Consider the following 23591-nt stretch of genomic DNA (forward strand, 5'->3'; position numbering starts at 1 on the left):
TTAGGGAGGAGGTGCTCGGAGCCACCGGAGCCGCGGACGCTCGGGCGTCCGCCTAGGGCAGGGGCGGGGCCGGTCCGAGGACGTCACTTCCGGTGTACACAGCAGGTCGGGGCGGTGCGCCGGGGGCCGGGGCGCGTCGCAGGTGAGGAGCGGGCGCGGGCAGGCTAAGGCGGGCGCAGCCGGAGGGGCGTGGGTGGTGGCCGGGGGCCGCGGCCGGGGCTGGCGGGGGACGAGTCTCTGGGGGCGCCGCTCCACTCGGGGCGGCAGGGCGCTGGGCCGTGGGCTCCTGCCCCTCGGCTGCCCGCTGTGGAGGACGCCGGGCTCTGAGGGCGCTGGCCGGGCGGACGGAAGCCCGGAGGGGCCTCCTGGCGTGTGTCCCGGGCGAGGGGCGCGGCGGGGACCCCGCGGAATGCAGGACGGCCGGGCCGACCGGCATCCGTCAGCGCGGGGGGCGGGGGGGCGCTCCCTCGGGCCGCCGCGGCCAGGCCCGGAGGTCGGGCTGGCGCCGGGACCCGCTCCCGGAAGCCGGCGGCGCGGTCCGCCCGGGGACGGCAGACTGTGGGCGGCGGGAGGCCGGGGTCCGCCGGGCTGGCGGGGGACGCGGCCCTGACGCCGCCGCGCGGCTGCCCGGCCGGCTGTGCTCACCTTCTCCGCCGCGCCCCGCCGCCGAGGAGCACGATTTTCCGGCCCTGCGGAGTCTGCAGGCACTGTAGGCTGGGGGAGGGTCCGCAGAGGCCGAGGATGAAGGACCCAGGCCAGTGGGTCGAGCGGAGGGGCCAGGGGTGTGTCTGCCTGCTCCAAGCGGAGCAAGGGAAGAAGCTTGCCTGGTTGGCATGATAAGAATTTTGTTTATACTGCTTGCAAAACTGGCCAGATAAAAACTTAGCTCTTGTGGGGGCCCCCAATTCGAAAATACGTTTATCCCCCCCATGCCCCGTTGTAAAAGTAATTCATTCTCCTTGTAAAACACTCAACATAAAAAGTGTAAGGGAGAAAATGAGAATCATCTGCCAGCCGACCAGTCAGTGACAACCACTGCTAACATTTTGGTGATATCAATAAATACCGATAAATATTGTTGCTTTTATTGAGTTCATAGTGTATCATAATTTAACTAAGCCCTATTGATGAACATTTAGGTTGTTTCCAATTCATCAAAACTACCAAAAGGATTTGTCTGATTTTTTCTTAGGATAAATTTACAAAAGGGGTCAAAGGTAACATTTTCTAAATAGCATTTTTCCTTAGTTGACATGTTTGGAAAATTCTTCTCCATCCCAATGTTATATTTAAAAAAATCCTTCCGTGTTTTCTTCTCATTATGTCATGGTTTAATTTTTTTGCTTTTAGCTATTTGATCTGCTTAAAATTTATTTATGGTTTGAGGTATGAAATATTTGCCAAGTGGTTAGTCAGGTTTTCCTGAAGAAACTGTGTTGTTGTTGGGTGCTGTATAGTCGATTCTGACTCATAGGGACTTCATGTAACAAAGTAGAACTGCCCTATAGGGTTTTCTTGGCTGTAATCTTTACAGAAGCAGATTGCCAGGTCTTTTCTCCTGCAAAGCAACTGGGTGGTTTCAAATGCCAACCTTTTGGTTAGCAACCTAGCACTTAACCGTTGTGCCCCCAGGGGCTTCTGAAGAAACTATGTTGTTGTTGTTAGGTGCCCTGGAGTTCTGACTCATGGTGATCCTGTGTACAACAGAATGATGGCTTGATCCTGTGCCATCCTCACAATCGTGGCAGCTATGCTTGAGCCCGTTGTTGTAGCCACTTTGTCAGTCCATTTCCTTGAGGGTCTTCCTATCTTTCACTGACCCTTTACTATATAGTTACATAGAAGAAACTGTAACTGCCCTTTAATCTTATTTTAGATGTAGAGTTCTAAGCATAAGTTTCTAAGGTGATGCTTAAAATTTTGATATTTGGATTTTATTTATGCTGTTTACTAATTCCATTCACAGTATCTTGTTTTTTATCGTTTTCATTTACAAATCCAGGTAATGTTTATGTTTGAGTTTTTTTTTTCTTTTTATCTTCTACAGCAAAAAGTTTGCATAGTTTATTACTGTTTAAATTGTTCTCTTCCTGACCAGATGAAACGCCATAGGAAGAGTTCATGTTTGTTGTGGCAACTTTTCAGTCTGGCATTTGAGATTCTAATCGTCCTCTATTTTTGCACATGAATAGGTAGGTTAGCATTGGATACCAAGATAGAAAAGTTCTCAGATTCCCTTGGCAAGCCTAGATTTTTCAATCTAAAATTATCACTGGATTTTTGGAAGACAGCATATTTTAAACATTCTTTGGAAAAAAACAAAACAATTTGCACATGATTCTGCTGAAAATTTTATTAAATATTTATTCTGTTGCAAACCTGAGGCCTAATACAGCAGGAACTTTATGTCAAGGGGGTCTTCCAAATCTGTAGGGAAATAATTGTATCTGAGAGTGATCAGGCTGGGGCATCACGTGGATTGCTTGTCCATTTTCTCCCTTTCCCTCCTGTGACTTGGTTCTTAGTTGAAAATGATGACCTTTCTAGGTGGAGAAAGAATGTTGGATTGAATAAGGAATTGATTTATCTTGGAGTTAGAGAAAAGGCCGGATGCAATTTTCTCTTAGTATAAGATCACAGAGAGCCTGATTTTCCCTCATCCAGTCTAAAAACTGAACGTGTCAGGGATTGTGCTTCAGATGTTGTTATCTTTACCAGAGTTGTCCCCTTGAGCAATTCCTAATTGAAAGATATAGTGGCCAGTGCTTACCCATTTCCCTTGACCTTTGCCACAAATATTTGGCATTGCGAGCCACTGTTTTTTCGTGTTGTGAATCTCGTCTTGGTTGAGCTTGTTGTGGTCATTTACCATGTTTTTCGCAAATAATGCGCCCACGTAACTCATGTGCCCACGTAAATAATGTGCTCACACATATAACACGCACAGCATGCGTAGGAAAATAATACACGAATGGGTTGCGTGGTTGGCAAAAGATGTATAACTCAGGTGCATTTGCATAAAAATTCAGTACTTTGTGACTGGCTTCTCTTTTTCCCAAATCTGCCTGGGAGCATTTTATAAGGCCCTCGTTTCCTCTCCCCTCCCAGTACACACTCCTTTCCACTCTTCAAGTAACGTCACTTCTAGATAGAGAACCACCTCTCCTTATTCCCCTCCTCATACCTCTCCAGTCTCCCTTCCTCCCATTCAGTGCCCCCAGCTCAGCGTTTTTTTTTCTGCAAGTCATTGCTATATCTCCCTCTAGCTGACCTCTGGACATGTTCCTGTGGCTGTATTCTCTCCAGTTGATGGAGCCCTTCATTCCTTCGCAAGGTGGCCTGTCCTTTATGACTCCATGGTTCTTACCAAACCAAAACCCATTGCTGTCCAGTCACATTCAAACTCCTGGTGACTCTATAAGACAGAGTAGAACGCCCCATAGGGTTTCCAAAGCTGCAAATCTTTAGGGAAGCAGACTGCAGTACCTTTTTCCTGTGGAGCTGCTGGTTGGTTCAGATCATCAACCTTTTGGTTAGCAACTGAATGCTTAACCACTGTGCCCCCAGGGCTCCTCCTTCCTCCCAGCTGACATGTCACATCTCTTCTTCCTTGATATGAGTTGTATTTATCCTTTGCCTTCTATTCCTACACTTTGATTTAGACTTCATACCTTATGTCTTGGTTCTAAGGAACTTCAGACATAATCTGGACGTGCTTTGGATAAGGAAAATGAGACCTAGTGAATTTATTCATGGATTTAGTTAATGCTACAGTAGGGGCCAGTTACTGTACTTGGAGTACAGAGCTGAAAGGCATAGCCATTGGAGACCAAAACCAAAAAAACCAAGTCCGTTGCCATCGAGTCAATTCCAACTCATAGTGGCGCTATAGATAGAGTAGAACTGCGCCATAGAGTTTCCAAGGAGCACCTGGTGGATTCGAACTACTGACCTTTTGGTTAGCAGCTGTAGCACTTAACTACTATACCACCACGGTTTCCAAAAACCTGTTGTGGTCAAGTTGATTCCAACTCAAAGCGACCCTATAGGTCAGAGTAGAATTGCCCCATAGAGTTTCCAAGAAGTGCCTGGTGGATTTGAACTCCTGACCTTTTGATTACTAGCCATAGCACTTAACCACTACGCCACTAGCTGGTGGAGAAGGCCAGATAAGCAGTTGCCATACCATATTTTGAAGTGCTTAGAAGGGGGAGACACCAAGTAAGCTCCACCAGGTTTCAGTGGTCTTGCCTGTTTTGTTAATCCAGGACCTAGAACAAGTGTTCTAGGAACCATTAAGTATTTGTTGAATGAATGAATGATCATCTAAGAATGAAATCAGAATAAATGTTATACAAATCAACTATCTATAAAAATGTACCAGTCAAGAGGCATTTTGTAAATGTAGTTTGAAGAATTTCAGGGAAAACTTTAAATTCAACCAAACTGACCCAGCCATAACCTCAGGAAGGCATGATTGGAATGTGTTTATAGCTAGAAGCTTAAACTTAATTTTATATTCTCCTAAGAAAGACTGTGGTTTTAGAAGGAGAGGGTTGGGATGGTATGGGCTAGGGAGTGATGGTCCAAGAGAGGAGTCAGTGATATATGGTGTGTCTGTATTACCCTCTGGGGGCTCTGACCAGAGGAGATGTGTGCAGTCCTCTGGTGGGCTACACTACCAAACAGATAGGTGCGTCCCTGTTGATGCCTCCAGCCCTGAAGGTCTTTCCCTTGCTTTGATTCTGTGCCCCTAATACCCTCTGGTGGATTGTGGCTTCCTGTGGAGATTTCTTGCCAAGGAGAGAATAGGTTGAGAGCTCTGCATCTAGACTGCCTGGATCAGATCCTCATTTGGGTTGCTGGCTTAATCTCTCAGTTTTCCCATCTGTAGAATGGGAATAATGCAAGCATCTTCATCCTGGTCTTGTCGTTAGGGCTTTTAGCATGCTGCCTGACACCTGGTATGGTGCAGTGAATTACTTGATGTGGCCCTTCCAGCCATAGTCTCTGATCAGATGGTTAGGTGGGACTATGCAAGTAAGGTGCTTGTGGCCCACCAAGGGGCTTGGACAGCTTGCTAATAATACAGATAAGGTGCACAGCACCTTGTGGGGGTAGGACCATGCAAATAAGGTATATGGGACCATAATAAGAGGATTGGTCAGTTTTGCCATCTTGCTAGGCTTAAAATGAGCAATCCCATAGGCAGAAACAGGGGACCTCCTACCATCAAGAAGGAAGAGTTGGGAGTGGAGTATGTCCTTTGGACTCAGGCTCCTTAGGCTGAGAACCTCCTAGACAAAGCTGTAACACCAGAGACAGTGAGAGATGGTGAGAAGCAGCAGCAGAGGCAGCCGAACCAGGAGACTGACAGGAGATGGTGCAATGGGCTTCCTGGCCGATAGAGGGAGAAAGCTAAGTGCCTTTGGATAGGAGGCGTGCTGGCAGACTGGAGTGCCTCTGGGCACTTGGCAGAGCTAAGTTAACCAACCCACAGGATGAGGATGCTGAGCACCTTTGGGCAGGAGGCTTGTTGGCGGAGTGGGGTGCTTCTGGATGCTTGGTGGAGTTAGGCTTGCTGACCCACGGAGCTAGAGAGCTGAGACCCTTTGGGCCCAGGCCTCCTGGCAGAGTGGGGTGCCTCTGAGCACTTAACGGTGAAGCTAAAGAGTTTTCTAACACTTACATGAGCAGAGCAGAGCCTGGGCCAGCCCAAGAGGCCCTAATGGCCAAGGGCCAGGGAGAGGCCTGCCTGCGGGCACAGCTGGGAAGCTCTCCTGATCGGAGAGCTATATCCTGAGTCGCCTCTGATCCTAAACTGTAACCTGTTACTTCCCTAATAAACCCCATAACCGTGAGTATTGTCTGTGAGTTCTGTGTGGCCATTGGAACGAATTATCTAACCCAGCAGAGAAGTAGTCGGTGCCGTGGGAGGGACGGATGGTGTCAGAATTGGTAAAAAGGATGGAGGGATATCTGACGTCTGCGTCATAGGAATCAGCCTTGGGCTGTTGATCTTGATTTTCCTTCCCCCTTGTGAAGTTAGAGGAGGTCAGATGCTGCCTCCATGCCATTTTTTACACCTGGTAAGTGCACAGTAGCTGTTAGCTCTCATTAGTGTTTATAAACTTAGTAACTGGTCTTCTGGCTAATCCATCATCTTTGAGCTTAGCTTGAATCACTGCCCTTGAGCCTGCTTGCTCCTGGGTGTACCGACAAAGCTAAGAACCACACGGTAGGAAGCGGTGAGAGATGGGCTTTTCCTAAACGTGTCCAGGGAATCCAGCCTGCAGTTCCCAGGAAAGACTTCCTGGAGAATGCTGTTCTTGAGCTGAGCACTGTGGGAAAAAGTTAATCCAGTGCCAGTAAAGGGAGAGGACTTTCCTGGCAGGGGCATGACGTGTACGAAGACAGAGATGAGCAAGCATGGTATGGTAAAACCTGTGAAAACTGGAACAAGTGTAAGGCAGAAACCTGCCAGAGAAGGAAAACTCAAATATTTTCCACTAAACTGAGTGGTGGAAAAGTGGTAAGACTGCACCCTGTCAAAGGTGGAAAACTTAAAAGACCTGGAAAAACAAGGTAGCCCCTCCCATTGCGTTCTGGCTCTTGCATGTTTCACTGTATATTTGAGCTGCAGGAAATTCAGGGTTAAGGGTAGACAGGTATGAATAGGGAGTAGCGGGAAATGAGATTGGAAAGGAAAGTGGAGCCATTTCTTGAAGAAGCAATGAATAGTAATATCTAACTTGCTGAGCACTAGCTATGTGCCAGGTATTATGCAAGTCCTTAGATTCACTGTGTTTGTAGCTTCGTGCTGAGTACTTTGTGTATGTTACCTTGTTTAGTCCTCAAAACACCTTGTGACGTATGTGGTACTGTTATAGGAGAGGGGACCTGTCAAATGTCACCTGTTACGTCTCTCTGCCTCTTGATCCAGGCCGCACAGTGCTGCAGGTGTAACTGTCAATGTCTTTTGTATGTTTAAAAGCTTTTTGTGACTCAAAAAGAAAAAGATCTGTAGATACACATTACATAGGTTCGTAAATACAGGAAAGACATTTCTGGGGTAATAGAAAAGAAGCTGGTAACAGCAGTTGCTTTTGGAATGAGGCCCCAGAGATCCAGGCTGTTAGACTTAGCTTTACCTAAGTAAGGTAACATACACAAAGACTTAGCTTTTTCTTGAATACCCTTTTGTATGGTATGAATTGTTTTCACGGTATATGTGTATTAGGAGCCCTGGTGGCACAGTGGTTAAGTGCTCGGCGTCTAACTGAAAGATCAGCAGTTTGAACCCACCAGCTGCTCCAAGGGTGAAAGATGTGGCAGTCTGCTTCCATGAAGAATACAATCTTGGGAACACTACAGGGCATTCTCCGCTGTCCCGTAGGGTCACTATGAGTCGGAATCAATTCGAAGGCAATAGGCAGGCGTGCATAATATTTCTTCGATTAAAAAAAATTTTTTTTTAAAACGATAAGTATCTGCTGTGTACCTGGCAGTCATTTAGAGAGAGAATGTAGCATATAGGTTAAGGCTTATGTGGCCTTGGGTGAATCACATAACCTCTCTTTCCCTCAGTGTACCCTGTGTGGTGATGGGGGATGTTATAGTACCTACCTCATGGGATCGTAGTGAGACTTAAATCAGCTAATATTTGTAACGTGCTTAGAACAATTAATTCTTCTTGTTGGTACTGTTATGGCCCTGTACTGTTCACTGCAGTAACTGTGAAGATGTGCCAGCGTCTGCCTGGGGGGCGCTCACAGTTCCTCGCGGAAAGGGAAGACATCCGAAGCTGATGATGAGCAGGGGCACGCAGGCTACAGGAGTTCAGGCAGTGCTTCTGGGGACGGAAGGGGCCAAAGTTAATCGAAATAACAGATGTTAAACAGGGCTAACTTACAAAAGAAAGTGAGATGAGGGAACAGGGCATACAGGAACTTGTCCCGAGGGTGGCAGACTGTTTTGAGACAAAGGAGTCGGAGATAGGAAAGAGCCTTGAGGGCTCCTGAAATTGGGATATGTCATGTCGCTTATTTGGCAGGATGTTTCTTTCTTAGCATATACAAAATAATGATGTGGTTTATAAATGATGGCATCTTAGAGTTGATGAAGTAAAGTAGTACTACTTTGATCTTTGAAATGGCTGTGAGGTGCTCCTGTGTAGTTGAACTGTGTTAATACAAGACATGCAGGTTATTCACAGGCCAGTGCTTGTAGACAGTGCTGCCAGTGAGTGTCCTTGACAGAGGCTACTGCGTTTACTGTAAATCTGTATCTGGCATTCATTCTTAGACCTGGTATCACTTTTTTTTTAATCAAAAAAATTTTTTAACCGTTTGATTATGTTCCTTGCATCTGGGCCATTGTCAGATCCATCCTTCTTCAAATACGCAGTTGAAGAGACTCTTAATGAGAAGGTTTTTGAGTGTGCAATTAGAGCTAAATATTACCTGAATAGATTGGTTTTCTTACTAAAAGATGCTGGGACTAAGTGCTATTAAGATGGTAATTATGAGGGCTGACTCAAGAGGGGGAGAGTAAGTGGGAGTAGGGAGTGAGATGTATGTAAACTTATATGTGACAGACTGATTGGATTTGTAAACGTTCACTTGAAGTTTAATAAAAGTTATTAAAAAAAAAAAAAAGATGGTAATTATGGCTAGGGAACTTGGGAATACCTGAATCTTGCCCTTCCAGCCTTCTCAGGTCCTAGTGTTAGATGTATGTGCCTGGGAACAAAGAGGAAACCTAGCTTGGCTCCCAGACTTGAGTGCTCCAAGCTCTGGTGACCTAGGCAGGAGCTTACTTCTGGGGTAGAGGTAAAATTGCTCCCTCCGAACCTGGAAGGCATTATGCTGAGCGAAATTAGTCAGAGGCAAAAGGACAGATATTGTATAAGACCACTATTATAAAATCTTGAGAAATAGTATAAACAGAGAAGAACACATACTTTTGTGGTTACGAGGCGGGGAGGGAGGGAGGGTGGGAGAGGGTTTTTTACTGATTAATTAGTAGCTAAGAACTGCTTTAGGTGAAGGGAAGGACAACACTCAATACAGGGAACGTCAGCTCAACTGGACTGGACCAAAAGCAAAGAAGTTTCCGGGATAAACTGAATGCTTCAAAGGTCAGCGGAGCAAGGGCGGGGATTTGGGGACTATGGTTTAAGGGGACTTCTAAGTCAATTGGCAAAATAATTCTATTTTGAAAACATTCTGCATCCCACTTTGAAATGAGGCATCTGGGGTCTTAAATGCTAACAAGCGGCCATCTAAGATGCATCAATTGGTCTCAACCCACCTAGATCAAAGGAAAATGAAGAACACTAAGGTCACAGGATAACTATGAGCCCAAGAGACAGAAAGGGCCACATGAACCAGAGACTTACATCATCCTGAGACCAGAAGAACTAGATGGCGCCCAGCCACAACCGATGACTGCCCTGACAGGGAGCACAACAGAGAACCCCTGAGGGAGCAGGAGATCAGTGGGATGCAGACCCCAAATTCTCATAAAAAGACCATACTTAATGGTCTGACTGAGACTGGAGGAATCCCGGCGGTCATGGTTCCCAAACCTTCTGTTGGCCCAGGACAGGAACCATTCCCAAAGACAACTCATCAGACATGGAAGGGACTGGACAGTGGGTAGGAGAGAGATGCTGATGAAGAGTGAGCTACTGGTATTAGGTGGACACTTGAGACTGTGTTGGCATCTCCTGTCTGGAGGGGGGATGGGAGGGTAGAGAGGGTTGAAAGCTGGCAAAATTGTCAGGAAAGGAGAGACTGGAAGGCCTGACTCATAGGGGGAGAGGAAGTGGGAGTATGGAGTAAGGTGTATATAAACTTATATGTGACAGACTGGCTTAATTTGTAAACGTTCACTTGAAGCTCAATAAAAATTAAAAAAAAAAAAAAAAATTGCTCCCTCCCCCCAGCTCACAAGGGTGGGCCTCTCTGCCCCTAGGTCTCCAGGTGGGAGAGAATGCAGCACACCTCTGTGCTTGAGTAACGGTAATGCCAGTGATCCTCTTCCTCAGCAGTGTCCATTCTGTTCTCTCTAACATGGGGCTGAGAGAGGAGGAGGTAGTGGGCAGGGAAATGGGGAAGGAGCCCTCACCTCCTTCCCCTCTGTAAGACACAAGGCAAGCCTTTAGTTTGTCGCCTGGACTTTGGGAGTTGGAGCTGGAGCAAGAAGGTAAGTTATATTTTTAAAAGTTGGTGTACCTATGGAGTAAATTGGGGAAAAAACTAAAAAAGCTTGTTTTTAATAAGTAGTAGTAAACCAGAATGGGAGTCCCTGAGTGGTGAAAGCAGTTAACTTGCTTGGCTGTTACCCAAAATGTTGGAGGTTTGAGCCAACCGAGAGACACTTCAGAAGAAAACCCTGGTGATCTTCTTAAAAATCAGCCACTGAAAACCCTATGGAGCACAGTTCTATTCTGACACATTTGGGGTCGCCATGAATTGGAATTGACTCAATGGCAACTGGTTTGTCTTAGTTCAGAATGAAGAATTTCAGTAGAAGTTAAGGTGTGGCTTCCATTTAATGAAACTCAGTGTGTGCCAAATGCTGTGCTTTACGAATTTAATCTGACCACAGTACTGAGGAAACTGAGGCACGAGAGCTGAAGTAACATTCCTGCAGTCATAGAGTTAGTAAGTTCTGTTCATTCAACTAATAACTTACTGAGAACAGGAATTCAAATCTGTCAGTCTGATGCCCAAACCTATGTCATTAACTACTGCACTTTAGCTATGCCTGGTGTCCGTGAAATCTCTTCCTTATATTGTAGTATCTTACCTAAAAGGTAAGGGCATGAGCATATCCTGTTTCTCCCTTTAGACTGTAAGCTCCTTGAGAGCAGGTGTTAGGTCTGTTTCCTTCACCCCTGCAGCCACCCCTGTGGCCGGAGTAGGTAGGTACTCACAGCCTAGGTAAGTGGTAGAACCTGGAAACCAGCCCAGCATAGACCCACTGGAGGACCCCTCTCTGGGTGGTCTTCCCTGCCTAGGAGGTAGATGGTGAATTCTTCATTTCTGAAATTTTGACCTGCTGAAATGTTTCTGGGGAAGAAGAGTAGACTCCCTGGCTATGACTCTGGCTTGCTGGTCTTTTAAGGGATGGGAGGGCTTGCTGGGTGTGCAGTGTCCTGCCTGGTGTGTTTTCCGCTTGGAGGGAGGGGCTGCTTTAATTTTCCACTGATAAAAATTTTCATGAATGACTTAAATTTTTAGAAACCGTCCTGAATCTTAAGTTTATTTATCCAAAATTTATGTAATTTCCCTCTGTAGTAAGATAAATAATTTCCAAGTTATGGCTTGATTTATCCATTGGTGTGTAACTTTAGATGTGTTCCGCAGTGCAGAGTTGATAAGAATGAGTAGCACTCTAGAATGTTGAGTTTTCTTAAATAACTTGCTAACACACCAGTCTTACAGTACAGTAAACTGACATTATCAGACAACCAGATAGGTAGCTAGGCCTGTCCTCAGCAGGACCAAGTAATACTGGATTTTTCCCCCACCATTTTTCTTTGTATGAAATTCAATATGTGGTGATTACTATCCATTTCATTCACTTTTTCTACTTATTTATGTAGTTACTGTTTAAAAAAAACAACAACCTAGTTTTTGATCTTCCCACTCCCCAACAAAAAACCCTGAATTTACACAAAAGTAAACAAATCCTTCACCTATATGACTTTTTAACACGTTTGACCTAAGTTTTTTAAACCTGTGTTATTTTGAAAGTAAATTTCAGCTCTGTTGACTTTGTGGTTAGAAAACATTTTTCATCTGCTTAGGTGAAACTATCAGTCATTTTGTAGATTACTGGACATAAAACCTCTTCAGATGCACAAATGATGCTTTGCTTTTGTGGAGGAATATTGTGTTTCGTGGCGGTAAATTGTTACAGAGCAAATGGCAGCACGAGAGGCAGTCACGTGGTGGCATTTCCTCCCCTCTAGCCCCCCACCCCACCGAAGAAAAGACTAGAAGCTCCTTCAGAGCAGGTGTCCATCTGTCTCTGACACCCTGCATCCCTGGTCCTGGGAGCATTCAGACACAACGCACAGGGTTGACCTCTGTGGTGGGGGAGGTTCATAGAAGCATGTTTATTTTAACCCTGGTACATTCTAGCGTTGATCAAAATGTTTATTTAGAAAATTTTTCCCTATCTTCTTGATAGCTCAGTATAGGATACCATAGCCTTCAGATTTTGTCAACTGATTGGTTATTTTTAGTAACTTTTTAATAGCAACTGTCATGTATTGACTAGAAAAAAAATAGTATAATCTTGGGCTCCTTAAAGCCTTGTCATTAACATTTTTTACTCTGATAAGACCTTAATGTTTCAGGACTTTTTGCATCAGCCTTCAACATGCTTTAATATTAATTCCTTAGAAGCCATGTCTGTGTTATAGGCTAATGTCCAGTTTTGCGCATGTTTACCTCCTGAGGCGGTCTCCCAGGCGCAGAACTAATCTAGGCTTGCTGGAGTGTCACTTCCTTTCCTCTGGCCTTGGCTGTCCATGCTTGCCTTTCCGTTTTGATGCCTTAAAGATACCCTCCTCGGTGATTTGTGTTCAGGAAGCTGGGCGGTGATTACTTTGTTTCTGCTTTGTGAACTTCCTCCCCCACTTCCTATTTTTGCAGAGCAACTGCAGGAAATGAGGTGGCTCTTGAGTGGCTGCTGCTAAGCACTGATTTTAGGTGGTGGAGGGCAAGGGCTTAGAGCCTGAGCCATTGAAAGCATTTTCTGCCTTTATCTTTTTACTACCTTCTTCCTCTAGGAATCAAAGGAACATGATTTTTTGATTGGATGGAGATGACGTCATGTCCTCCTCAGCCTTGTGTATATGTGTGTATGGGGAGAATGCTTCTCAGCTGGGGGGAGAATGCTGCTCAGCTGGAGGGCAGCACTTTTGTGAAGTAGGTGAGGAGTTTTTTCAGCCCTAAAAAAAAATAAAATAAAATAAAAAAATATTTTTTTTAACAGTAGGGGTGGGACTTTGGCTCAGCTGCTGTAATGGCTTGGCGGGAGCAACACGTGGGTTGAAGGAATGTGTTGCAGCTAAGGCTGGAAAGGTGGTGTCTTAGTTGTCTAGTGCTGCTATAACAAATACCACAAGTGGGTGACTTTAACAAATGGAAACTTATTTTCTCACAGTTTAAAGGGCTGAATTCAGGGCACCAGCTCTAGGGGAAGGCTTTCTGTGTCAGCTCTGGGAGAAGGTCCTTGTCTCTTCAGCTTCTGTTCCTTGGAGATCTCCATGTGGCTTGGCATCTTTCCCGGCCTCTACTTTCTCAATTGTTTGCTTAATCTCTTTTATAGCTCAGAAGAGAGTGACTCAAGACATACCCCACACTTATCTGGCCTCATTAGCATAACAAAGACAACCTATTACCAAATGGGGTTATAACCACAGGCCTTGAGGTTAGGATTTACAACACATGTTTTTGGGGGACACAATTCAATCCGTGGTCGGTGGATTCTGGTTACCTTCTGGGATCCTTGATTGGCAGACTTGATGAGACCTCAGCATCTGTGGTACTCTCCTTCCTCTGAACTCGTGGCATTTGTTTTCTAAGCTATTCATTTGGCATTTACCCATCTGTTACCACTGATACCTCTTACATCGTTATGAACCTGTTTGGCTTAACTCATTGGGAAAGTTTGTTACCATCTTCCCAGAAAGAAGTTATTTTACACATGGTAGCTTGAATATGGAAGGTGCTCAAAACATTTGTTTTTGCAGGGTTTCTTAACAGCTGCTGTTGAGGTGGATAATTCTTTGTTTTAGGGGGCTGTCCTGTGTATTGTCCGGTATTTGCAGCATTCCTGACTTGTACCCACTAGCTGCTACTAGCAGTCCCCCAGTTGTGACAATCAAAAATGTCTCCAGATATTGCCAGATGTCCTCTGGGGAAGCAATATTACTTGTTGAGAACTAAGGTTAAAGAATGGCATAAAGTAGAGTGTTTAGTTCTTTGAAATTGGCGCCATTACTCAGTTTCTATTCCAGTGTTTGACATTTTCATGCATTCTTGGTTTGCTACTGAGATTTTGCCATTAGTTCTCTATCAGCCAACAACTTTGAGGTATGCTTTTTTGTGTTCTCATTGAAAGAGCTGGGGCCTAAGTGTCTGGCAGCCTGGCCATTGGTCTTCATAGAGGGTATTCTCTCTCTCAGCCTGTGTGCCTTGATCTTGCTTGGGTCTGGAGGGCTCTCTAGTTACTTGGACGCTGAACAGTGTGGGTGTAAAGAAGGGAATGAGAGACATTTAAGATGTAGCAGTAATGGTAGCTGACATTTATGGAACAATTGTAGGTCCAGGCACTGTGATGAACAGAATTGGCACATTGAATGTATGGGGTAGAATGGTGAGGGAACAGGACAGGGACCATTTGGAATGGCACCTTAGATATAGGCTCAGGATTGGTAGTGCTTTTGACCGAGGTAATAAATACAGGAGGAGGAGTGGGCATGGTGGGATTGTAAAGTAAAATTTGAAGGGCCTAAGAAGATGCTTCACTGGTCTTGTCCTATGTGTTGTCAGCAAAGGATATGGGTATGGTCTCATCATAACGAAAGATATCTTTTATTTTCATTGCTCCAGCTCAACTTCCAGTAAATTCCCAGAGACCTGTAGCTTTAAGTCATCTCTTAAGAGTGATAAACAGAATGCCATGGTCTAGACGTTCAACAGAGTTGGTATAGTGCAGTGATGGAAAGCTCAGTCTCTTGAGGCCGACTATTGTTGTTAGGTGCTGTTGAGTCGGCTCCAACTCATTGCAACCCCACGCACAACAGAATGAAACACTGCCTGTCCTGCACCATCCTTAAAATCATAGCTATGTTTGAGCCCGTTGTTGCAGCCACTGTGTAAGTCCATCTCATTGAAGGTATTCCTCTTTTTCTCTGACCCTCTACTTTACCAAGCACCATATCCTTCTCCAGGGACTGGTTTCTTCTGATGATGTAGTCAAAGTACCTGAGATGAAGTCTTGGCATCCTTTCTTCTAAGGGGCATTCTGGCTGTCCTTCTTCCAAGACAGATTTATTTGTTCTTCTGGCAGTCCATTGTATATTCAGCATTCTTCACCAACGCTATAATTCAAAGGCATCAGCTCTTCAGTCTTCTTATTTGTTGTCCAGCTGTGATGCAGTGAATTACTTAATACGGACCTTCTAGCCATAGTCTTTGTGATTCACACACAGTGATTGAGTGGGACTATGCAAATGAGGTATCTGGAACCAGTGATGGTTGAGGTTATGTGTCAACTTGGCTATGCCATGATTCCCTCCCAGTATTGTATGGTTGACTTGCATTTTGTGATCTGATGTAATTATCTTCCATGTTATGTGTTGTAATTCCTAACTCTACATGTTAATAAGGTGGGATTGGTGTGGAGTGCATCTTGAGTCGCAGCCTTGTAGGAGGGTGTGACTCAAGGCCCACCCTTATTCAAGTTATGCCCTTCCCTGAGTGTGGCCTGTATCCAAGGTATATATGTGGGTGCCCTGCTGGGGCTCTCTCTCTCTCTCTCTCTCTGTCTGGATTCTGTATCAGGTTCATTACTGTCTGACCTCTGGTTCTTGGAACTTGATCCAGAGTCCTGCTGTCTGATCTGAGGATTCTGGAATTCATCAGCTTCTTCAGCCCTGCGGTCCGGCAGCCTATCTTCTGACCTGATTTGGCAGCTTCCAAAGCCTTGTGAGCCGGCAGCCTGTGGTCTGACCTGCTAGTTTTGGTTTGTCAGCCCCTGCAACCATGTGGGTTGGAAGAAGCCTGCGCCTGACCCATGGATTTGGGATTTGCTAGCCTACACAACTGCATGAACCATTTCCTTGATACGGTTCATGAGTTCTATGAGATGTTGCAGCAAATTACAGAACCCAAAGACGGAAGGGAGAGTACCGAGGGTAGGAGAATAGCTGATGTTAGAGATGATGTAGTGGTACAACATTTTGGAAAAATTGGACATGTCAACATCTTTAATCTCTGTATAATAGTAACCAGCTCTGTGCTGATCCTTGTAAAAGAAATTATTCATTTACCAGCTTTCGCATGCATATGAGGCAATTGAAAATACCATGGCTTGGCTCAGGCACACCTTAAGTCCTCAAAGTGACACCTTTCCTTTTTAATACTTCAAAGAGTTCTTTTGTAGCAGATCTGCACATTGTGATCTGTCATTTGATTTCTTGACTGCTGCTTCCATGAGCATTGATTGTGGATCCAAGTAAAATGAAATTCTTGACAACTTCGGTATTTTCCCCATTTATCACGATGTTGCTTATTGGTCCAGTTTTCAGGATATTAGCTTTCTTTATGTTGAGGGGAAACCCTGGTGGTGTAGTGGTTAAGTGCTGCGGCTGCCAACCAAAGGGTCAGCAGTTCACATCTGCCAGGCGCTCCTTGGAAACTCTATGGGGCAGTTCTACTCTATCCTACAGGGTCGCTATGAGTCAGAATTGACTCGACGGCACTGGGTCTGGTTTGGTTTTTTTTGGTTTTATGTTGAGGTGTAATCCATACTGTAATCCAGATTGGCCGGTGAAAACCTTATGAGTAGCAGTGGAACATTGTCTGATACAGTGCCAGAAGATGAGCCCCTCAGATTGGAAGGCATTGAAAATACAACTGGAGAAGAGCTGTCTCTGCAAAGTAGAGTTGACCTTAATGACATGGATGGAGTAAAGCTTTCAGGCCCTTCATTTGCTGAGGCACAACTCAAAATGAGAAGAAACAGCTGCAAACATCCATTAATAGTTGAAATGTGGAATGTAAGAAGTATGACTCAGAGAAATTGGAAGTTGTCAAAAATGAAAGCACACTTGAAGGTAGATATTGTAGGCATTAGTGAGCTGAAATGGATTGGTATTTGCTGCTTTGAATCAGACAATCATATGGCCTTCTATGCTGGGAATGACAAATTGAAGAGGAAGGGCATCACATTCATCTTCAAAAAGAACATTCAAGATCTGTCCTGAAATACAACACTGTCAGTGATAGGGTAATATCCATACATCTACAAGGAAGACCAGTTAATACAACTATTATTCAGATTTATGCACCAACCACAAATGTGTACAAAGATGAAGAAACTGAAAATTTCTATCAACTTCTGCAGTCTGAAATTGATCAAACATGCAGTCAAGGTGCATTGATAATGACTGGTGCATAGAAAGCGGAAGTTGGAAACGAAGAAGGATTGGTAGTTGAAAAATACAGTCTTGGTGACAGAAACGTTACCAGAGATTGCATGATAGAAGTTTGCAAGACCAATGACCTATTCATTGAAAATGGATGCAGATTACCAGGTCCCAAACCCAGCTCTGTTGGTGACTACTACTTTAGCCACGTGACCTTGGAGAACTCCCTTAGCCTCACCTACCCTACTGGGTCATTGTGAGAATTAAATGTGATAGCACATATAAAGTACATAGCACAGTTCCTGCCACTTAGTACATATTCAGTTAATGTTATCTGTTTTTATTTTAGGGTTCTTGTGAGGGTTAAGTGAGATTTTGTACCTGAAATCCCAGGTATGATACTTACACATCGTAGGCACTTAATGAATCATCTGTTTTGTAGAGGAGTATTTGTGTGAACGTGGCATGTCATCAGCAGTTTTTTTCTTTTTTTGTTGTGGAACCTTATTTCTAAGTACTTAACAACTGCCCTTTGAATGTTCAACAAATATCTGTTGAATGTTTACAATGTTTTTAGTACTTTGGGAATATCTTAAATGAGCTTTGTGGTCGTGGTGATTGAAGGTGGGAGGGAAAAGTGGAAGAAACTGGCAGCTGTAATACAGTATGTTACAATACAGTAAGGTTAATGCTGAGATGGAGCTAAAAACAGGCTGTTTTGGTAGCACATAGTAAGGGGCCCCTAGCTCAGACTTTATTGAAATGGCTCTCCAGAGGAGGTGACATCTAATTTAAGCAGCCAAGAGGAGTATGAGTAAGCCAGAAGAGCTTCCTGGTAGAAGACACTGAATATGTAGACACCGGGTAGTGAGAGGGAAGGTGGCATATCCAAGAACTGGGCAGTGTTGGGCAAAGGTAGGAGGATGGAAGAAAGGAAAGGGTAATTGTGGGGTGTACAATTAACTTTACCCAGAGAATTTGGTCTTTGTCACTGGTCCCTGGGAAGTAATCTCTATAGTCTTGGAATTTCCCTGTAAACCCTTGGAATTTCCCCAGTGATTGGAATCTTTGTTATCCATGCGAGCGCCAGACTATACCTGAGAGTTCATATTAATGAGGGGCTGTATTGGGTGGGAGTTGGCCATGCCATAAAGACTCACTATGTGGTATCAGCCCAATCTCAGGGGAGGGGACTGGGGGTTGAATTCAGTCTAATGGGCAGTGATTTAATCAGTCAGTTATGCCTGTGTTATGAAACTCCCATAAAAACTTCACACTGAAGTTCATTGAGCTTCCTGGTTGGTGAAAGTCATTAATAGTCATGAAGGTAGTGCATCCCATTGGACATGAAAGCTTCACACTGGGGACGCTTCTAGACCTCTGTATTTGTAGCCTTTTTGATATAATAAGCACTGTGAGTTCTGGGAGTCATTGCAGCAAATTACCGAACCTGAGAGGATAGTGGAAACCTCTAGATCTGTAGCTAGCAAGTCAGAAGTGAGGGTGTTATGGGGGCCCCTGAGCTTGTGGCTGGCTTCTGAAGTCTTGGGCAGACTAGAGGACTGTGCCCCTTTTAGCTTGTGAGATCTAACCTAGCTTCATGGTGGTTAGGGTCAGAAGAAGAACTGCATTTGCAGTTGGCGTCAGGATATTTAGAGCGTGTGTTGGAGAAGACACATACAGACAGCTTCGTTCTGGAAAGCCATTAATGGGTTTTAAGCAGGAGAGTGGCATGATTAGATTGATTCTAGAATGATTGCGCAGCAGCCAGAGGACAGCGTCCTAGCATTGGAAGACCACTTAAGAGGCTTCTCTGTAATTTAGCAAGAGGTGAAGAAGGTCTGAGCTTTGGTATTGACAGTGAAGATGGAGAGAAGGGAAAAGACTTGAGAGATCTTAAGGAGGCAGGAAGTATATGACTAAATGATTAACTGGATGTGAAAGAGAGTAAAGAGTAGAGGATAGCTCCTAGGTTTCTGGCTTGTTCAAGTAGGTAGATGGTGATGCCATGCACTAAGACAGGGAAGGAACATGGAAAGACTTGGGAGAGTTTGAACGTTTGATTTGGGAACCTGTCCAGTGAGCAGTTGAATATTTGGGATCTGGAATACAGAAGTAAAACCTGGGCTAAAAGGATGGATTTGGAACCCTCCCAGGGAAAATATGTAGATCTTACAAACAGAGGACCTGGCATAGATCTTTGAGGAACCATGGCACTTTAGATTTGTCAGAGGAGGGGTGGCTCAAAAAGGGAACTAAGAATGACCAGAGAGATAGGAGGAGAGCTAGGAAAGCTAGCATCTTTTCATATCAGCACCTATGGAGTTGTATCGCTCTTTTTAATGAGTTACCATGTTAAGGGGAGCCAAAAAGTACAGAATTTTAAGGCGAGGACAAGAGATTCAGTCTTTCCGGTGTTTTCTCTTGTCTAGATATCGTTGTTAGGTGCCGTTGAGTCTGTTCAGAATGAAACACTTTCTGGCCCTGCGCCATCCTCACAGTTGTTGCTATGTTTGAGCCCATTGTTGCAGCCGCTGTGTCAGTCCATCTCCTTGAGGGTCTTCCTCTTTTTCGCTGACCCTCTACTTGACTGTGGATGATGTCCTTCTCCAGGGACTGGTTCTCCAGATAACATACATAAAGTACGTGAGATGAAGTCTCACCATTCTTGCTTCTAAGGAGCATTCTGGCTGTACTTGTTCAAAAAAAGAGAGATTTGTTCCTTCTTCTGGTAGTCCATGGTATGTTCAGTATTCTTCACCAAAACCATAATTCAAAGGCATCAGTTCTTCAGTCTTCCATATTCATTTTCCGGCTTTCACATGTGTACGAGGTGACTGAAAATACCATGGCTTGGGTCAGGCGTACCTTAGTCCTTACATCTTTGCTTTTTACCACTTTAAAGAGGTCTTTTGCAGCAGATCTGCCCACTGCAATATGTTGTTTGATTCATTTGACTGCTGTTTCCCTGGGCATTGATTGTGGATTGAAGTAAATCCTTGGCAACTTCAGTATTTTCTCCATTTATCATGATACTGCTTATGGGTCCAGTTGGGAGGATTCTTGTTTTCTTTATTTTGAGTAATCCATACTAAAGGTTGTAGTCTTCAGTCTTCATCAGTAAGTGCTTCAGGTCCTCTTCACTTGCAGCAAGCAAGGTTGTGTCATCTGCATAAAGTGCCGTTCTTCATATAGTCTGGCTTCTCAGGTTATTTGCTCAGCATACAGATTGAGTAAATATGGTTAAAAGATACATATGGTGAAAAAATACAACCCTGACGCACACCTTTCCTGAATTTAAACCATGCGGTTTCCCCTGTTCTGTTTGAACAACTGCCTCTTAGTCTGTGTACAGGTTCCTCACAAGCACAATTAAGTGTTCATTTGGATTTACGTTGTTGTGGATTGAAGAGAAGAGAAAATTTTCTGTATTTTTTTTCTCTGAAGAGGGCATTGTTTGTGGAGGGGTTCATCTGTGTATTTTCATAACAGCTTTATTGAAATATAATCTGTATGCCATACATTCACCTATTTAAAGTATACAATTCAGTGATTTCTAGTTTATTCAGAGTTATATAACCATCACCACAGCAGTTGTAGACCATTTTTATCACTCCTCCCCCCCCCCAAAAAAAACCCATACCCATTAGCAGTCACTCCTCATTCCCTCTGCCAGCCTCCAGCTTTTTGCTGTTGTTGTTGCCAGTTGCCATCGAGTTGACTCCAACTCATGATGACCTCATGTATAACAGAATGAAATACTACTCGGTCCTGCGTCGTCCTCAGTTGTTGGTATGTTTGAACCCATTGTTGAAGCCATTGTGCCAGTCCATCTCATGGAGGGTTTCCTCCTTTTTGCTTACCATTTACTTTACCAAACATGATTATTTTTTTCCCTAGTGATTCGTTTTTCCTAATGACATGTCCAGCGTAAGCAGGGTGAAGTCTCCCTCCAACTTGAGGCAACCACTATTCTGTTGCTGTAGATTTGCCTATTCTGGATAGTTCATATCAATGGAATTATATAGTATGTGGCCTTTTGTTTCATTTCCTTCCCTCAGTGTAATGTTTTCAAAGTTCATCGGTATTGTAGCATGTATCAGTACTTCATTCCTTTTTATGACTGAATTAATATTTCATTGTAAGGGTCTATCACATTTTGTTCATCCAGTCATCAGTGGGTAGACATTTGGATTGTTTCCACTTTTTTGGCTATTATAAATAGTGTAGCTCTTAACATTTGTGTACAGGTTTTTGTGTGGACATACATTTTCATTTCTCTTAGGTATCTACCTAGGATTAGAATTGATGGATCATATGGTAATGCTATATTTAACATTTGAGCAACTGCCAGACTGTTCCAAAGTGTCTGCCCCCTTTTTCATTCCTAGCAGCAGTAAACGAGGGTTGCAGTTTCTACACATCTTCGCCAACACGTGTTACTGCGTGTCTTTTTGATTATACCCATCCTGGTGGTTGTGAAGTGGTATCTCATTGTGGTTTTGATTTGTATTTCCCTGATGGCTAATGACGATCATATTTTCATGTGTTTATCATCCATTCATATATCTCCTTTGGAAACTTCCTCTATATTTGATCATCAATTTTGAAAAAGTTAATTAAGTTGCAAAACTTGAAACTATAAAGGAAAAGATGATCATATTTGATTATAGAAAAAAGGGAAGAATGTGTGTGTGTATATGTATATAAAGATGCCATAAACAAATGTCACAGGTAAAGAACAGACTCCCGAGAGACATAGTCAGCATTCTCTACCCAGATCAAGTCTAAGCTCACAAGGAGGGTGCTTGATGATCCTGATACCTGGCTGACTTCCAAACTGGAGACCATAATCTCTGTCTTCTCCACAGCACCTGTCTTAAGGCCACAGACATCACGACCCCTGCCAGGTCTCTGTAGACCAGTGGCCTGACGTGTAGCGGGGTAGCTTACCACAGGAGCTAATTTCTTGGATTTGCAAGACAGTGCAACTAGAAAACATTCAGTGGTTCATTTATGTCAGGTTTGTGAAGGGCCCGCCAGCACCCTTGTTGGCTCTGGGAACCAGGTGGTGAACAAGCCACTGCTGTCATTAGGAGCTTATGTGCCAGTTGGTGAGGTATACCCAAGCAAATAAAGATGTAAAATGATTGCAAATTCTCGTTAGGACAATCAACATTGTAGGGGTGGAGTGGCCCTAGATTAGATAGACTACTCAGGGAAGGCCTCTCTGAGGAAGTGACACCTATTTTGAGAGCTGAAGTATGATAGGGAGGAGCACCGTGAGTAGGAGAGAGGTAAGAGCTTTCAGATGGAGGCAACAGCATGTGCAAAGAGCTTGGTGTGTTAGAAGAACTGGAAAATGTGCAATATGAAGAGCGAGAGACCAGGAGGCACAACAGGAGGCTGGAGAGGTGGACAGAATTGTGCAGATCCGGGTGAGGAGTCTGATTTTATTCTGAGTGCCAGGGGAAGTTCTTCACAAACTACATGGAGAAAAGAGATTTTTAAAAGTTGGTAGAAAGGAATAAAAATGAAACGAGAATAAATCTGGTAAGAAATGCTCTGAGAAGTCTGTGAAAGTCCTAAGTCACCTAAGCTGTAATATCTGTGGTTGTTGGAACAACCACATATCGATAATAAATCCATGGTTTACGAACAGTCAGGTTGAAAAGGCCAAAAGAGAATACTTAAAATTTGGAATTTCTGTATCTCATGTTTCCTATAAATTGCTAGCTAGATATGTTGTATTAGGTGCTGTCGACTTAGCTCCAACTCATAACTACCCTGTGTATAAACAGTGCAGTGTTACCCAGTCCTGCACCGTCCTCACAGTCGTTCCTGTGTTTGAGCCCATTGTTGCACCACTGTGTCAGTCCATCTTGTTGAGCATCTTCCTCTTTTTTGTTGACCCTCAACTTTACCAAGCATGATGTCCTTCTCCAGGGATTGGTCCCTGCTGATAACTTGTTCAAAGTAAACAAGACAAAGCCTCACCATCTTCGTTTCTAAGGAGCATTCTGGTTCTCCTCCCTCCAAGACTTTTGGCATTCCATAATATACTCAGTATTCTTTGCCAGCACCATAATTCAAGTGCGTCCATTCTTCGCTTTTCCTTTTTTCAGCATCCAGCTCTCACATGCATATGAGACAATTGAAAAGACCATGGCTGGGTCAGGTGTACTTTAATCCTCAAAATGAAGTCTTTGCTTTTTAAGATTTTAAAGAGGTCTTTTGCAGCAGATTTGCCCAATGCAATATGTTTGATTTCTTGACTGCTGCTTCCATGGGCAGTGTTATAGAGGCTTGATTAGATTCTGATTCAGTATTTTAGGCAAAAATACTTCATAGGTGGTACTGTACACTTCCTATTTCATCACAACGATAGGCATATGGTGTCTGGTTGCCCCACTTT

The 23591-nt window shown here is 44.1% G+C and overlaps 2 protein-coding genes across 3 annotated transcripts in view; one reads left to right on the forward strand and one right to left on the reverse strand.

Annotated features, from left to right (window-relative positions):
- On the reverse strand, nt 1-2872 carry LOC126065077 (proline-rich protein 2-like). Its single transcript, XM_049864742.1, has 2 exons — nt 2771-2872; nt 1-792 (listed from the first exon to the last, which is right to left on the reverse strand). The coding sequence occupies exons 1-2, from the start codon at nt 2870-2872 to the stop codon at nt 1-3; spliced, it is 894 nt and encodes a 297-aa protein (XP_049720699.1).
- Nucleotides 76-23591, forward strand: part of GARRE1 (granule associated Rac and RHOG effector 1) — a 101842-nt gene continuing 78326 nt past the window's right edge. Inside the window, exon 1 of one of the 2 annotated variants that reach the window (XM_049863703.1) lies at nt 76-142. The gene's annotated coding sequence lies outside the window, so the exon portion shown is untranslated. The remainder of the gene's footprint in view (nt 143-23591) is intronic. The other variant, XM_049863704.1, reaches the window with a different exon arrangement.

Source organism: Elephas maximus, chromosome 21 (genome assembly GCF_024166365.1).
Source record: "Elephas maximus indicus isolate mEleMax1 chromosome 21, mEleMax1 primary haplotype, whole genome shotgun sequence".
In the NCBI taxonomy this organism is placed as follows: domain Eukaryota; kingdom Metazoa; phylum Chordata; class Mammalia; order Proboscidea; family Elephantidae; genus Elephas; species Elephas maximus.

Bases quoted from the DNA above. Each gene is read 5' to 3' on its own strand.
- LOC126065077 (XM_049864742.1), bottom strand. From the start codon at position 2,872: ATGGTAAATGACCACAACAAGCTCAACCAAGACGAGATTCACAACACG. The intron at 793-2,770 runs GTAAGCACTGGC...CGCTTGGAGCAG, and splicing joins GCAAAGGTCAAGGGAAATGG to GCAGACACACCCCTGGCCCC.